The 15,032-nt window shown below is 33.8% G+C and overlaps 1 protein-coding gene across 8 annotated transcripts in view; it reads right to left on the bottom strand.

The window, feature by feature from the left end:
* The window catches only part of KCNT2 (potassium sodium-activated channel subfamily T member 2), a 528,526-nt gene that overhangs the window by 335,607 nt on the left and 177,887 nt on the right, over positions 1-15,032 (bottom strand). For all 8 annotated transcript variants that reach the window (XM_072648322.1, XM_072648328.1, XM_072648323.1 and 5 more), the window contains exons 4-5: positions 1,021-1,069; positions 385-444 (exon numbers count right to left, since the gene is read on the bottom strand). In XM_072648322.1, coding sequence (XP_072504423.1) covers positions 385-444; positions 1,021-1,069 — 109 coding nt within the window. The remainder of the gene's footprint in view (positions 1-384; positions 445-1,020; positions 1,070-15,032) is intronic.

The following is a 15,032-nucleotide window of genomic DNA, read 5'->3' as shown; positions in this document are numbered from 1 at the left end:
AAGAACTATAACCTATTCATAATACATATGGGATTTTAGCATATAATAATAATAATACTAATAAAACCAAATTAAGGATACATCTGATTTTTTGTTGTTGTTGTTGTCAAAGGGATGTATAACTTTTTCAAAAAACCTTGTTGTAAACCATTGCGCTGACATATTTAGGTATAGAAGAACTGCATTTCAATGAATTTTTTTCCTACATATTGGCTATGTAAGCATAGGTAAGTCACAACTTCTCTGGGCCTCAGTCTCCTCGTTTGTAAAATGAATGCTTGTACTCAGTGATCTCTAAGGACCTCTCTAGCCCTAGATCATATGAACCTATAATTCAGATATGTTATATCTATCAGAGAGAAATGACTAAGTAAAAGAACTTACCTTGTAACTCAGGTAACCAAGTAACACTGTTTCAAAGAGACTTATCAAGGCCACTGACACCTAAAATACAAAATGTAAGAAAAATGTACTGCAATTAGTACATTTATTCATGGGTAGATAACAATAATATAGAAAACAATGATGGATGTGTTAGTTGTTACTTTATTACTAGGCATTTCTAATATTTCCCAGTACAGATCCTCTGTCTAACGTACTGAATTCCACAACTGGACCAGAACTATCTCATTAGACAAAATTAAGTACAGTTAGAAGTAGGCTGTTATTTACTTCTATTTTTTCCCTTCATTATTTTTGAAATCATCAATAGCAATGGCCAAAGCAGACTAGAACCTATACTGGGACTTACATAATAGCTATTGGGATAAGAACTTAAGACAAGAAAGGTGGCAGTTCAAAAAAAAGGGGGGGGGGGTTCTTAAGAAAAAGATATATGTGTATCAGTGGGAAATTAAGTAAAAGTCTTACCTGTGCTTAATACTTAATACACGTTCATCTTTTAAGATAAAATTGTTTTTTCAATCATATTGAAAGTTCAATTCATTATATTATAGGTCAAGCAATAGAGAATATGGAGAGGACAAAAACATTTGGGGTTTAGAAAAATTAAAACATAACCTGTAAGCCCCATAATGGTAGACATCTGGTCACCCAAAAGATATGATACCTGTGAAGAAAAATGATAAATTTATAACATAGATTCAGTACATGATTTCATACTTGAAAATATTTTAATGAACTTCATAATATTCAAATGATCTGTAAACAGATTAAAAAATATCATGGAAACAGCTGAAATTAGATAAATTCCTATCTGATTACTCTTAGGTATCATTTACCTTCAGTGCTGTTTTATAAAGAATTAGTTACATTTGGATCAATATCTAATATTGTATGTGAAGTAATTGAAGAATGATTTAAACAAGACTGAAGAGTGGAAAATGCATAGACCTTAAAAATTAATTCTCTTAAAACTCACACTATAGCATGATTTGACTTTTGGCAACACATTCAAAAACACAAAGAACCATAGAATCATAGATTCTGAGTCAGAAGAAACTTTAAAAAAAATTATCTAGTCAAAATCCTGTCTAGAACAACAGCAACAAGTTATCATCCTTGGTCTGAGATATGTAATTATAAAAAATTTGCTACCTGTCCCCTGGCCTTATCTTCCTGAAAACTGATGATATCATTTTGACCTAACCTTACTGTTAGGATATTTTCCCCCTTATTTTGAGGCAAAAATCTGCTTCTCTTTAACTTCCAGTAACTAGACTTAGTCCCAGAGTCAAGATGAATAAGAGTGATCTCTTCTTCTGCATAAAAGTTCTTTAAATATTTGTATTCAGAGTTTGCTCTCTCTGACCCTCACCTTAATCTTTTCTTCTCCAAGCTAAATAACCTTAATTCCTTTAGCTGACACTCATATGATATAGTCATTTCCATCTATATGCACCAGTTTCTCAATGCTCTTTCTAATATGTGGCACTCAAAATCTCACATGAATATTACAGATGTTACTCATCTTAAAGTAATAACTATACTTATAAAAATGGGAATTTTTAATATTAGATTAAAATGAAGTATATATATAATATATATGTGCATGTATATTTTAATTAATCATATATATCTTAATATAGCATATATTATTTTTATTTAATTCAATATATAATATATTTAATTTTATTATATATATCATATATAAAATATTATGTGTGTATATTTATGTTAATATAATATAGACAACAATATTCTGGTATAGCATAAACTGTTTTACTGATATCTATACGAATTGATGTCCAGTGAGGCTCAAATGCAAATCAAATCAATAAGAAAATCATGCTTGGAGAAAAAGGATAGTTGTTGCATTACCAAAATTAGAACAGGAAAAATTTGGCAGTTAGAAATACTCAGGGGACTACTAATTGTTTTAGAAACTAGGTCAGGAACATTTCCATAAAATGTTACATTAGAAATATGTTTTGATTCCAAAGATGAGCTATATGCTCAAGATCAATCAGAGAAGGAGAATGGAGGGCCATTTGACGCAGATCTCATGTACAAAGCCAGTTTCATGTTTGACAAGTAAAAAAATATGCCATATTCAACTTTGTGCCAATAATATTTGAATGAGCTCGCAAGTGACAATACTGACATTGACCTTGAATGATAATGAAAGCTGGTTTTGTCTTTTCTCTCAATAACTAGGGAGTTCAAACAGAAAAAGTTTAGAAAAATATTTTTTAAATTTCATTATATTTCACTCTTTTGAGGTTCCATATTGTTTTACTATATCCTCCTTTTAAAACAAAATTATGGCTATCATCTTCTAGAGCTGGAAATGGTCTTGGCCTCTCTAGACCTCCGAATAATTCTGAATATGCAGACTGTTTCCATCTTGAAAAAATTAAATATATATATTTTTTAAATTTCTCATATACTTAGCTTGTCACTAACTTCATAGAATTATTATCAACAAAGCCGGGGCTAGAGATAAGTAACTAGAGCAGTCATCTAGGATGGGGCACATGGACATCCAATGAGTGACATTTTAAAATATTACTTTTTATGAATACAGTGTCATAAGGAGATGGAGAACTGCTCTGAGAGTGAATACCTTCAAGTCCCTCTTCTGACAAATACCATGGAAACTCACAAAAGGTACAATCTCCAATCCATGTTTAGGACACATGTGCCTCTTTCTGACTGAACATCATGTGCCCATATTGTTTATATTTGCTAATGAGAACAATAAAAATATGTTATTGCTGCCTTTCACAAGGGTAGGAAGAACTATACTTTTCAGATTAATATGTGATATGAAGTATTTCCTTTTTAATTTGAAGCACTATAATTCAGGCTGAAAGGTATAATGAGTGGGTTTTTTTCCATATCAAAACCTTTAAAATCATTAAATGATGGCATCTCTGTTTGAACTTATCCTGCAATATGCACGGTAAGATCTTATACCCAATATATCCATATGTACAGTTATCTGCCTAATTTAAAAGTTTATTTTGTTTGTGTTGTTGTTTCAAACCTCAGATTTCATTAGTGTGAACTCCAGTCATGGAAGTTTCATTTGTCAGTGAAGATCAGCAACTCCTCTGTAATTTGTAGTCTTAGAGAATCCTATAAAGTTCTGAGATGTTAATTTATTTGGCCCTGGTTCCAGGGCTAATACTCTACAGAATTAGATGTGAACACAAGCCTTACTGATTGCAAAGCTGTTCAATCATTTTTCAGTAGTGTTCAACTTTTTGTGGCCCCATTTGAAGTTTTCTCGGCAAAGATAATGGAGTGGTTTGCCATTGCCTTCTCCAGCTCATTTTACAGATGTAGAAACTGAGACAAACAGGACATAGGATTTGAACTCGGGAAGATGAGTCTTCCTGACTTAGGTCTGACACTCTATACTACCTAACTGCCATGACTGCAAGAGTACTTTTCTACCAACTATGTCACAGTGTGCTCTCCCACAGGTATAAATATGGCTAGTTTTGCAGGAAATATTCAAAAAGAATTCAGCTTGAAGGAGACTCCGTTCTTATGTAAATGATGGCAATAACAATGAACTTTAATCACATATGTAATATATCTTCGAAAGATGATAGAAAGTAATTTTGGTTAGTCAATATAAATTCAAATTAGAAACCTCCTTGCACTGCAGGTAGATGGATAATCATTCTTCAAGCTAATATATTTTCTAGTGTCATAGACATTATTTTAGAAAGGAATTACAGAGGTCATCTAGTCTATCCACTTGCTTTCAGACAATATTGCATCTAAATAATACCAGACAAACAGTTGTCTTTTTTCTTACAGACTTTTAAGAATAGATTCTAATCTTCAATGGATGAGCTGTTCTAATGACATATTAATAACAATCAAGAAGACTTTCCTACAGTCTCATTCAAATCCCTCCACTCCTTTTTCAGTTGAAACAGATCATCTATTTGGCATGATATGTGGATTAATTTAATGACTCTTGAAGTCTCCTCTTTAGTCTTCACCTTCAGCATTTACACTTATAGGTATTTGGTCTTGTAATAAATATTTGCAGAGTGAATTGAAATTCTCTGAATAGCTTTGAATACTTTATGCTTTCTTCATGTAGCCCATTATCTGACTTCCTTCTGGTCCTTTCTTCAACTTGCTTAAATTGCAGTGACCAAACTGAATGGAACAATCATATTCACTAATATTTGATAGAGTGGGAATATTCTTGAAGTTGACAAAATTTGTGGAAGAACTACTAAACACAGAGCCTAACCTCAGGAGGGCCATAGTCCAGCTGTAGAGGCAAAATATCTACTCAGAAAACAGTGAATTTTGAATTAGACTTTGAAGGGGGGAGGGGGAGCAAGTCATTTATTAACATAAAGGAAAGGGGACATAGTACAAGGGAGAAGGGAAGTATAAATAAGGTACAGGGTCAAAAGCTATCAAGCTACAAAGTTTTATCTTTAGGTTGTATAGCCAAATGTAAGCTCCTTATAATCAGACGCTTTTTATATTCTTTTTGTCTTTGGACCCTAACAGTGACCTGAACATAGAAGGTATTTAATAGGTGCCTGTTAAATTGAATTATTTGTTTAATTGAATTAAGTATATATGTTTGGGAGATGGAGCAAGTAGAACAAGTAAAATACTTTGACTCAATATTACTTCATGTGCTTCTGCATGTTGGGTTGCTGTTTTATGAATTCCACCATCTGCTTCACATTTCTAAAACAACACTACTGAAAAAATCTTAGCGGGCCAGAGTGGGTTTTATCTCTGACATACATTGGCTGTAGAACCCTGAGCAAGCCACCTAACTTCTAGGTGCTCTTAGAATCTTATTGCTATGTTGCAGAAAATGTTCACCCCTATTTTTATCATCTCTATACTTTACCTTGGTCGAGGGAGTTTCCACAGCTGTAAATTCTCAATACCAATGAAATCACAGGTCCAGTGCTCATCCCTATCGGTCAATTGCTTTGTTATAGGGTGTGGTCTGTATTACTAGCCCTGGCAATTCATGTTACCCATGTTATGCCATAAAGTATTGGAGATTTGTAACCTATGTCAGATTGATTACTGTCTCAGGGAGTGGGAGGAGAGGGAAGGATAGAATTTGGAACTCAAGACTTTAAAAAAAGACAATAAATGTTAAAATTTGTTTTTACATTTAAGTGGAGAAAATAAAAAAAATATTTAAAATAAAAATGTATGTGAGAACATGCATAGGTAAAATTCATTACTGTTACTATAAAAGTAAGCATCTTAATAATGATTGAAAGTGGTTTAGCTGGGAAGTAATGTTATTGAAGAACATTGGGGTATACTATAAACAGCACTAGAACTTAGGGTCAAAATAATGCCCTGGCCTGGCTCTACCAAGAAATATAGTAATAATAAGAAGTTAACTTTTAAATTCTTCAAATTCAGATGATACCTAACTTCACAGATTTGTTGATTTATAGTTTTGTAAAGTGCTCCATAAATGTAATCTACCACAGTTGTGTATCACTACATATTATGTCGTAATATGTAATTATCTGTTCTAATATAACTTAAAAAAAAAACTTCATTCTTAGAAGTTAATTGGATTTTTAAGAGTCATCCCTGTGATCTGAACCTGTTTTTCTGGCCTTCCATTAAATGTTGTTTGTTAGAATGATATAGAAAACCCTGTAGTTTCTCTGATGATTGAAATGTTAAAAGTAGCTGCTCAGTTTTCAATTAACTTAGAACGTTAATGTTCTCAGTTGATAGTTATTCAGTTCATTATTCATCCGGCAGGAAGAATAATCTCCCTAAAGCATTGCTTTGATCTTACCACTGGTGTACTCAAAAAAACTTTGGAGAATCAGAGAATCAGAATTTGAGAGGGGGAGTGAGAATGGACCTCAGTGGCCACCTAGTCTCCACAGAACATAGAAAGCAAATGGTTTGCATTTTAATAGTTCCTCTTTGCCTTGTGGCATACTGGGACGTGTACAGGATTTGGAGGTAAAATATCTACATTTGGTACCAGGATCAGCCACTACTAATTGCTGAACAAAGCATACGTCCTTTAACCTCCATTATTTTTTTTTCTCACCTGCAATATGAGGATACCATTTTTATACTACCTTCTCCCTGAGATTATTGTGAGAAACAAATAACATAGCATATAAAAGAATCTCTAGCAAATATTATTGAATACAATACAAATTTATTTTTCAGGTGTTCAAAATCCTTCAAAATCCAGATTTACTTTTCAAGGTTTATTTCCCATCATTCCCTTACAAAAAAATCTAAATTCTAGCCTGATAGACAATCTATCATCCATTCCCTAAAGCTATTTTTCAATGTTCTATCCCCACACCCCTTTCAATTTTGTTCTTTCTACTTCAAATGACAAACTTCATCTCTGCTTATCAAAGTTCTATCCACTCTGCAAGGTTCAGTTCATCTCTCTACTAAATGTCATCTCTCTACTAAAACCTTCTCCAATCAGCCCATGTCATCAACAGCTGAAATCCTTAGCTCTACCTGGGCAAGGAAGCTTGAAAAACAGATGGCTTCAGACAAATAAGCATCTGCATCCCTTCTGCAATTCCTTGGATACCTCTCTGAGTCATTTCTGGAGATCAGGGTTTCCACTCAGAAGATCTAAGAAACTGTCACTTGACACTCAGTATGTTGATACTAAATCTTTTTTTAAGAGCATAATTCATAATATTAAAGAAAAGTTTTGTTGGAAAATCAAGGGAACAACAAAAAAAAACTTTTGGAGAAAAAAATAAATGGAATGATAAATTTTAAACTTTCAAGGACCTTAGGGATTCTAAAAGATGATTTTATCAACCCCCATCATTTAAGTGTGACCCAATAGAGTGAGCTGATTTGCCAGAGGTCATATATGTAGGCAGTAGCACCTCCAGGATTTTAAGTCGAGTCATTTACCTATAAATCAATGTCAATGAATGAATAAAAAAATCAATTGCCATTCCATGCACTCCGTTAAGTGCTAAGGAGATAAATACAAAAGTGAGACAGTCTCTACCTTCAAAGAGATTACATTTCAATAGTCAACACATACAGGGGAGTAGTGAACAGAAATCACATCAATATGGTGACTGAAGAAATATGGCAGACAACTGATGGAGCCTATCTAAAAATAATTTTAGCTTTAATTTGATTACTGTTCTCAGAGCAAAAGGTGGAAATGAAAATTGGGTAGGAAGTACAGAAAAATGGACAGCCAGAAGATGACCAGGGCAAACTTGTTGGCAACTTCCTGACCTAAAACGGACTCTCATTCCAGTAGCTATGCCTGTCTCTAATTCTAACCCCAAAGCAGCCTACAACATCCCAGCTGGGTGTAATACTATTCCTCTGATTTCCTTAGGCACTTTGTTTCTACCCTTTGTTTTTACGACCTTACATTGCCTTGTATTGTGGGGATTTGTGTGTCTTTATTATCTACTCTATTAAATGATAAGCTCATTAAAGACAGGAACTTCATTAAATATCATTCCATTATACATAACAACTAGCACATTTCATCTAAAAGTTGTTTGATAAATATTTATGGAATGTATTAAGAAATCTGTTCTTTTATAAAATTTGTTGTTCCACATATTTCAACTACAAAACAGCAGGGTTTTGTTCTATTTTCTGATAGTTATACAAGTGAGTTTTCCATCTGACCATGTAGTAAAAGTAAAAAAAAAAAAAATGTAGGCTACTACTATAGTTCTTTCTGATGTAGGAAATTTAATTGAACCTAACACGTACTTATATGCAAAGCACTGTGCTAGAGTCTGAGGTTTTGTTTTTTTGTTTTTTATGAGGGGGTGAAGAAGTCTAGACCCATGATTTCATTAGTATATGTAACTACCAGTATGGAAGCTCCGTGCACTAATGTAGATGAGAAATTTATCATAACATGGTTTTAGAGATTTAATTTGTGGATACTGGAAGGTTAAGCAACTTGTCCATGGTCACACATTTAATAGGTGTAAGAAGCAGAAGGTGAACACAGTATTTTTATGACTTAAAGACTTTCTTTCTACTATGTGAGACTGCCTTCAAAGTGCTTATTTTCTACTGAAAATAACACATTTGTAATCTCTTCATTTGTTCATTTTGGTAACGCCTGATAGATAATCTTAAAAATTATTCCCACAAATTTGTGATAATCATTTGAAATACCAAAAGAATGAAATACCAAAAGAATAAAATACCTTTTCAATCAAAATTATGTTCAATCCTCATGGAGAATCAAGAGTTTAAAATATATTTTCAGTTCGATCATAAAGAAAAGATGAGAAAATGAACTCCCTCCATTCTCTGAAAAGGTTGGAAGTGGGGAGTGGAATTATGAGTACAGTACAAAGATTGTCAAACTTGATTGATATGTTGGTTACTTTTGCTGAATTGCTTTTTTTCATTCTTTGGATCAAATGATGATACAACAGATAGGTATAAATTTTTTTAAAATATACTTTCAGAAATTTTATTATTCTAAAGTTTATTTACAGTACATCAGTCAAAAATATGATAAAACAAACTTCCCAATGGACACTGACTTAAATGTGAGAAAATGTAAATATTTCGGAAAAATGTGAATTTTTATTAAACTCATTGAAAAGTATAGTGACTAATATTTACCAAGCACTACTTAAATTAGGCTTTCTTTCTCTTTCATTAGATTTTTAAAAATCTTACTTATGACATATAACAGCTGTGTGATTCAGGGCAAGTCACAAAACTCTCAGTGGTCTAGTCAAAATTTTAATACTACAAGTTTCAGAGAATGTGCAAAACTGCATTGATAGAAGGACTTTTCTCTCCAGGAATTCCCTATACTAATGCAATCAAAAGTCCAGTACCTATCCTTGTCCCCTTTTATCAATGAATTTTTACATTACAGAGACTTCAAGAACTGAGTGTATTCTATCTAGTTGTTGTCATAAGTTCATGCATTTGGCAGTGAAAGTCCATTCATATCTTGAAACTTGTTTGTGCTTGCAAGATTTTCATTTCAATTCATGACTCCTCAAAGACAGGATATAATACAACAAAGCTACACTGAACATCTACAGTTTTACTATGTCAGAAGCCATAATTAAATAATTCTCTTTGCTGAGTTAGACTCATTAATTTTAAGTGGACCCATCCAACCCACTTCTATTTTTCATTAACCAATACGGGCACCAATAGCACATTTTTATTCAAAATAGAATCTAAAGCTATTTTGTTAGATATTTCTTTCTAATTGTAATAACTTAATTTTTCAAATATATATAATTTGTTAAATGACATCATAGAAATGTTAATTGTATAGAACTTTGCTCATTTCCAAGGTTTCAATGAATGCAAATTTTACCAGCTCTTATGCTCTGCTTGTTCCCAAACTATTAGTAGAATTTTCATTACAGTTCAATTCTGAATTATTGGTCACTGACTGAAAAGTTAACGGTCTTTACAAATCAATAAATATTTAAAATCAATTTTGATGACCATGAGATATGAATATTACTCTGGACTCTATATTTTAATATCTTCTTGAAAGGTTCAGTCTTATATGTGAAATAAACTGACTGCCTTTAGAAATGGGTCTACTTAATGGTGAAACATCTGCAAGAAACACAGAAATTACTCAGATACCCAGATCATTTGTTTAACATGATATTAAAAACCTGAATGTTTGGCTTCCTGAAACAATGTATGTGGACAACTGTTTAAAGTTTTAAGTGCCCCTAGATGCAATAAGTCTTCTAACAATAAAAGTTAGAGTTCCCTAAGAAGTTTTAGCTAAGAAATTGAGAGATGCAGTCTACCTAGTTTCATATTATTAAGTCCTCTTAGACACTCAGAATTCAAATGCTAAATATTCTCTTGACAATCTCTTCCAGGACTATTTTTTTGACAGTACTGGCACTATAATCAATCTCCCTCCAAGTGAAACTTTTCACTGCCTTGTCTTTTTACCACAGGAGTTTTCCCAAACCTTTTTTCACATTCCTCAAAATTCCACCCCCAGTCCTGTCCTGTTCATATTCAGAACTTTCTTGCTCTGAATATTCTCAAAAGGAGACTGTGGCTCCATCTTCACAAGAAGATAAAAGCTATCTGAAATAACACATCCGTTAATTCCACTCCTGTATGTTTCAAAATGTCTTTGTCTCTTCACCCATTCTTTTTACAAAGACCCTAAGGAAGTGGTTCCACTCAGAGACTCTCCCTGCAAAGCCCACACACTGTAAGTACTTTAGTCTAGACTAGGGGTGGAGCACCTGCCACATTGGCTTTCTAAGTTCCTGGGTGTGGTCTTTTGACTGAGCCCAACTTTTACAGAACAAATCCTTTCATTAAGGGGATTTGTTCTGTGAAGTTTGGATTCAGTTATAGGGCCACACTTGAGGACATAGACAGCCACATGTGACCTTGAGGCTGCAAGTTCCCCACCCCTCATCTAGGCCCTCACTCTCTTTTTCCCAAACTATTGCAATATCCACTTAATTATTTTAGTCTCTTCCCTCTCCAATTCATCCTCTATATAGTGGGCAAAGTAATGTTGCTAAAGTAGAAACTTGACTATGTCACTCCTCTGTTCAAGAACTTTTCAGTGGCTTCTCATGATCTTTACATTAAGGTATAAGGTCCTCTATTTGATTTTTAAAGCCCTGTTTAATCTGTCTCAAGCCTATTTATATCAGCTTTTTATATGCTACTCTCCCTCATAAAGGGTATTCCATCAAACTTTCCTGTTTGCTATTCCTCAGACAAAATGTTCCAATTCCTGTTGCTATGCATTTGCACAGCCTGTAACTCAAATCCATAATCCTCTCCCTCATCACCCCCCTGTCTCTTGGATCCTCTGTATCCCTTCAAAGATCAGCTCATTCAAGAGGCCTTTTCTGATTCCCCTAAGCTATTCCCACTTATTCATATAGTTTTGGGTATATAACTTGTATAACAGGCATTTTTGAAACATGGACAATAGAAAGATTTTAGGGGATGGTGTCTATGAACTCGGAGGGTGAAAAAAATTACATTTTACTTTCACTAATTTATAATTTAATTCTGTCATTTCCTTCAATGATGAATTTTTTTAAAAGGTAAAATTATTCTAAGAAGGGCCCATACATTTCACCAGAAGTCCTTACAACATGCCTGAACATGTCTCTCTGCCACTACTACCTAATGCCCAAAGTTCTTTCCTCTGGGGACAAGTAAAATAAGTCTAATTGCTTTTCTGCATGACAGCCCTGCTTATTCCAAAAGATAGCTATCTTGACATTTCTTGAAGACATAGTGATTCAGAGAAAAACAAAGAGAAAGAAAAGCCCGGCAAACCAATAAAGAATCCGAATGTGCTGGAAGACTGTGGGATATGAAACATAAAAAAGAAAAGGAGAAATGAATAAACCATTGTTAGAAATTGTTACATTTGTGACTTCTCCTATATAAGGACCTTAAACTAAAAATGGATGGTGAGAGAAACTGAACATGCATGATTGCTTAGAGAGACACGTCAGAGAATGGCAAGTTCTACATGTAAAAAGAATATTAATAGAAAGAAGCCAATAATTATCAGAAGGAAACACAATAAAATGGCTTATAATAATACTCATGGCTTTATAAGTTTGTGATTAAATGTGTAATGTATGGGTAATAAACAAAGTAAAGTAGATATCTTAATGAAAGAACACAATTCCTACATTATAGGTTATCACTGATACTTGAGTAAATCTTAATTATTACTTGAATATCACAAAAGAAAAGAAATGCCTTATTCTAATGGAAAGGAAAGTGAAAAATAACTGGAACATTATTATGTATCAAAAAGATATATTTATGTGAGAAAAAGCATCAATCAACATTTGTTAGTCACCTACCATGTGCCAGGTACTATACTAACAGCTATATATGAAAAGCAGTAGAGAGAATGCCTTTGGGTGAAGATTAATGGAGCAAGCAATAGGAGTTATATCATTATGGCAACAACTGTAATATCAGAGCACCTAGGTGGTACAGTGGATGGAGCACTGGGCTTGGAATCAGGAATTCAACTTCATGAGTTCAAATCCAATCTCAGATACTTACTAGCTGTATGACCCTAGGCAATTGACTTAACTCTATTTGCCTCAGTTCCTCATCTGTAAAAATGAGCTAGAGAAGGACCTAGCAAATCACTCCAGTATCACAAAGAGCTGGACACAACTGAAATGACTACATAATAACTATAAGATCAAGTTAAAAAGGAGAAATGGGTGATGAGTTGATCATAAAGTTGGCATAAAATCAAGATATAGTAGTAATGGGAGACTCCAGATGTTTAAGTATTTGCTGTGGATGTATCTCATTCAGCTAAAAGCAAAGTAGCCAATAAGGGGAACTACTATAATGAACCTGATCTGACCAGAAATCTGACCAGATTTAGTTATAGATGTAGAAGTGATAAGAGTTTTATGAGGAAGTACTGATGCCTTCTTTGAATTCATGACAGATAATGATGGAGACAGTTGGCAACATCTGAAGCCAGACATACATTTAGAGAAAGTAAATTTCAGTGTTCAGAGACTGGGTATACTGGGCATAGGTTTCATTCTCTCGACTAGATGTCTACAGAGCAAGTCAGGTCAGTAAGGTTCTCAAGAGGAAAATTCTCATGACACAACACATTATTTCAATGAGATGATTGTGGGACTACAGGAAATTTACTGATCACCTCTGATTTTAAAAGATAAATAAATGAAGATGAACAAAAGTGGTCAAATATAAGTAGAAAGGGAAATTTTTGAGGGCAGGGACTGGCATATATTTGTCTCTCCACCCTGTTACAGTTACTTGCACTTGTGATAAATTCTATTTGACTAGCTGATAGGCACTTAATAAATGCTTGTAGAATTTATTTTGATCAAATTACATAGTCCTAAAGTAATGTTAAGAAAGCAAAACCCCAAAATGGATGAATCTTGCAATGAAATTTAAGAAAATCAAATTTAATATTGCTTTTTTTTTTATTTACAAAGAAAAAAGAGCTTCAGGATGGAAAGTACAGATTGTAAATAGCTAATAAAATATTGAAACACATAATAAAAGGTGAGAGTAAGAAAACACCTAATTGTCCTTGATAAGCAAAACTCTCTAGCATAAAATGAATTGCATTCCCAGGAGAATGACACCTTTGAAGATGTGATTGCTGAACTAATGTCAACAATCTTTGAAAAATGGATTCATCCTTACTTGGGTGATGGAGATCCCATTTAGTAAAACACTTGAATGTATTATTAAAAATACAGTTTGCTAACAGTGTTCAAGTGGAAATCACTGATTTTTATGATCTTGGGGAAAATGCTGACTCTAGAGTTGAAAAACCTGGTGTTAAATCCTACTTCTTATGGTTATATCTTGAACACGTCACTGACTTTTTGGGTATCTGGGGGAATCATATGTGTAAAATTAGAGGTTGGATAAGATGACTACTAAGGTTCTTTTCTGCTCTATATTTATGATTCTTTGATCCTAAATGGTAATTACTAGTCAGAATAACTGATTTAAAATAAAATATATCAGAGTAACATCAATTCATAAGGCACATCCAAGAAAGGCTGAGGATATAGTATTCCTGTTCCCTAGGACCAAGACAACTGACAGGTTTTACCTCAACACATTATCCAGTAATGGGAGTTGGTAAGATGAGGGCTATATGTGAGCACGCTTAGATTCACTCAGACCTGATTAGTCTAATCCAAAAAATGGTCACCAGTGGACCCATGTGAGCCAAGAAGGAATTTCCTAATGAAGTGTCCCATGGCTTTATCTTTGGTATGGAAGATACTTATCAATGATTTGGATGAATATATGAAGGGTATGTTTCTCAAATCTTTGAATGACTCACAAGTGAGGTTTAAATGACATGTTAGATAACTAAATGGGGACAAAAAAAATTTTCTTCAGATTAGACTAAGGTTCACTCAATCCATATCTACCACTCAATCCAAATTCAGGTAGTTACTGTCTATTGGCATTCAGGCCACTGCCCTTCTTTCCTCAATGAGTTTAGTGCCTGTTTCACAGTCTCTCCTCTTCCAATTCCTTCTCTCATATTACAGGGCTTCAACATACATATTAATGCTCCCTCAAAGATTATAACTTTCTAGTTGCTCAGCTTATTCAATTCCTGTGACTTATTCAGTTCTCTTCCACCTCACTTCAGCTACACATTGAGATGGTTTTATCTATGATTTTGCCATCACCCACACATGAACCCCTTCCATGTTCATAAATTATAAAGTCACCTCATTTGATCAAAATCTCTTATCATTCCACCTCTATCTCTGCCTTTCAACTCCAAAGCATCTTCTTTGTCCTCATATGACCTCTAATCCTTGAATCCTTGAATCCTTAGCTCTTTCCCAGGCCATCACTGCTATACAATCTACACTCTCTTCCCTTCCCCACCTTGACCCTTCAGTGAATAAATTCAGTTCTACACTATCCTCTTTCTGCTCTCTTGCCTACTAATTATATCATTTATCTTGGCTTGCCAAGCACCATTTTTAGATTACTCTCAACATCTGCTCTTTTTGATCGCACTCATGTGTTGCTGAATGAAGGTGAAAAAAAATCACAAAACA

This window comes from Notamacropus eugenii, chromosome 2, assembly GCF_028372415.1.
Source record: "Notamacropus eugenii isolate mMacEug1 chromosome 2, mMacEug1.pri_v2, whole genome shotgun sequence".
Lineage (NCBI taxonomy): Eukaryota > Metazoa > Chordata > Mammalia > Diprotodontia > Macropodidae > Notamacropus > Notamacropus eugenii.
Note: the sequence above shows the minus strand (reverse complement) of the source record. Positions and strands in the feature narration are given on the sequence as shown.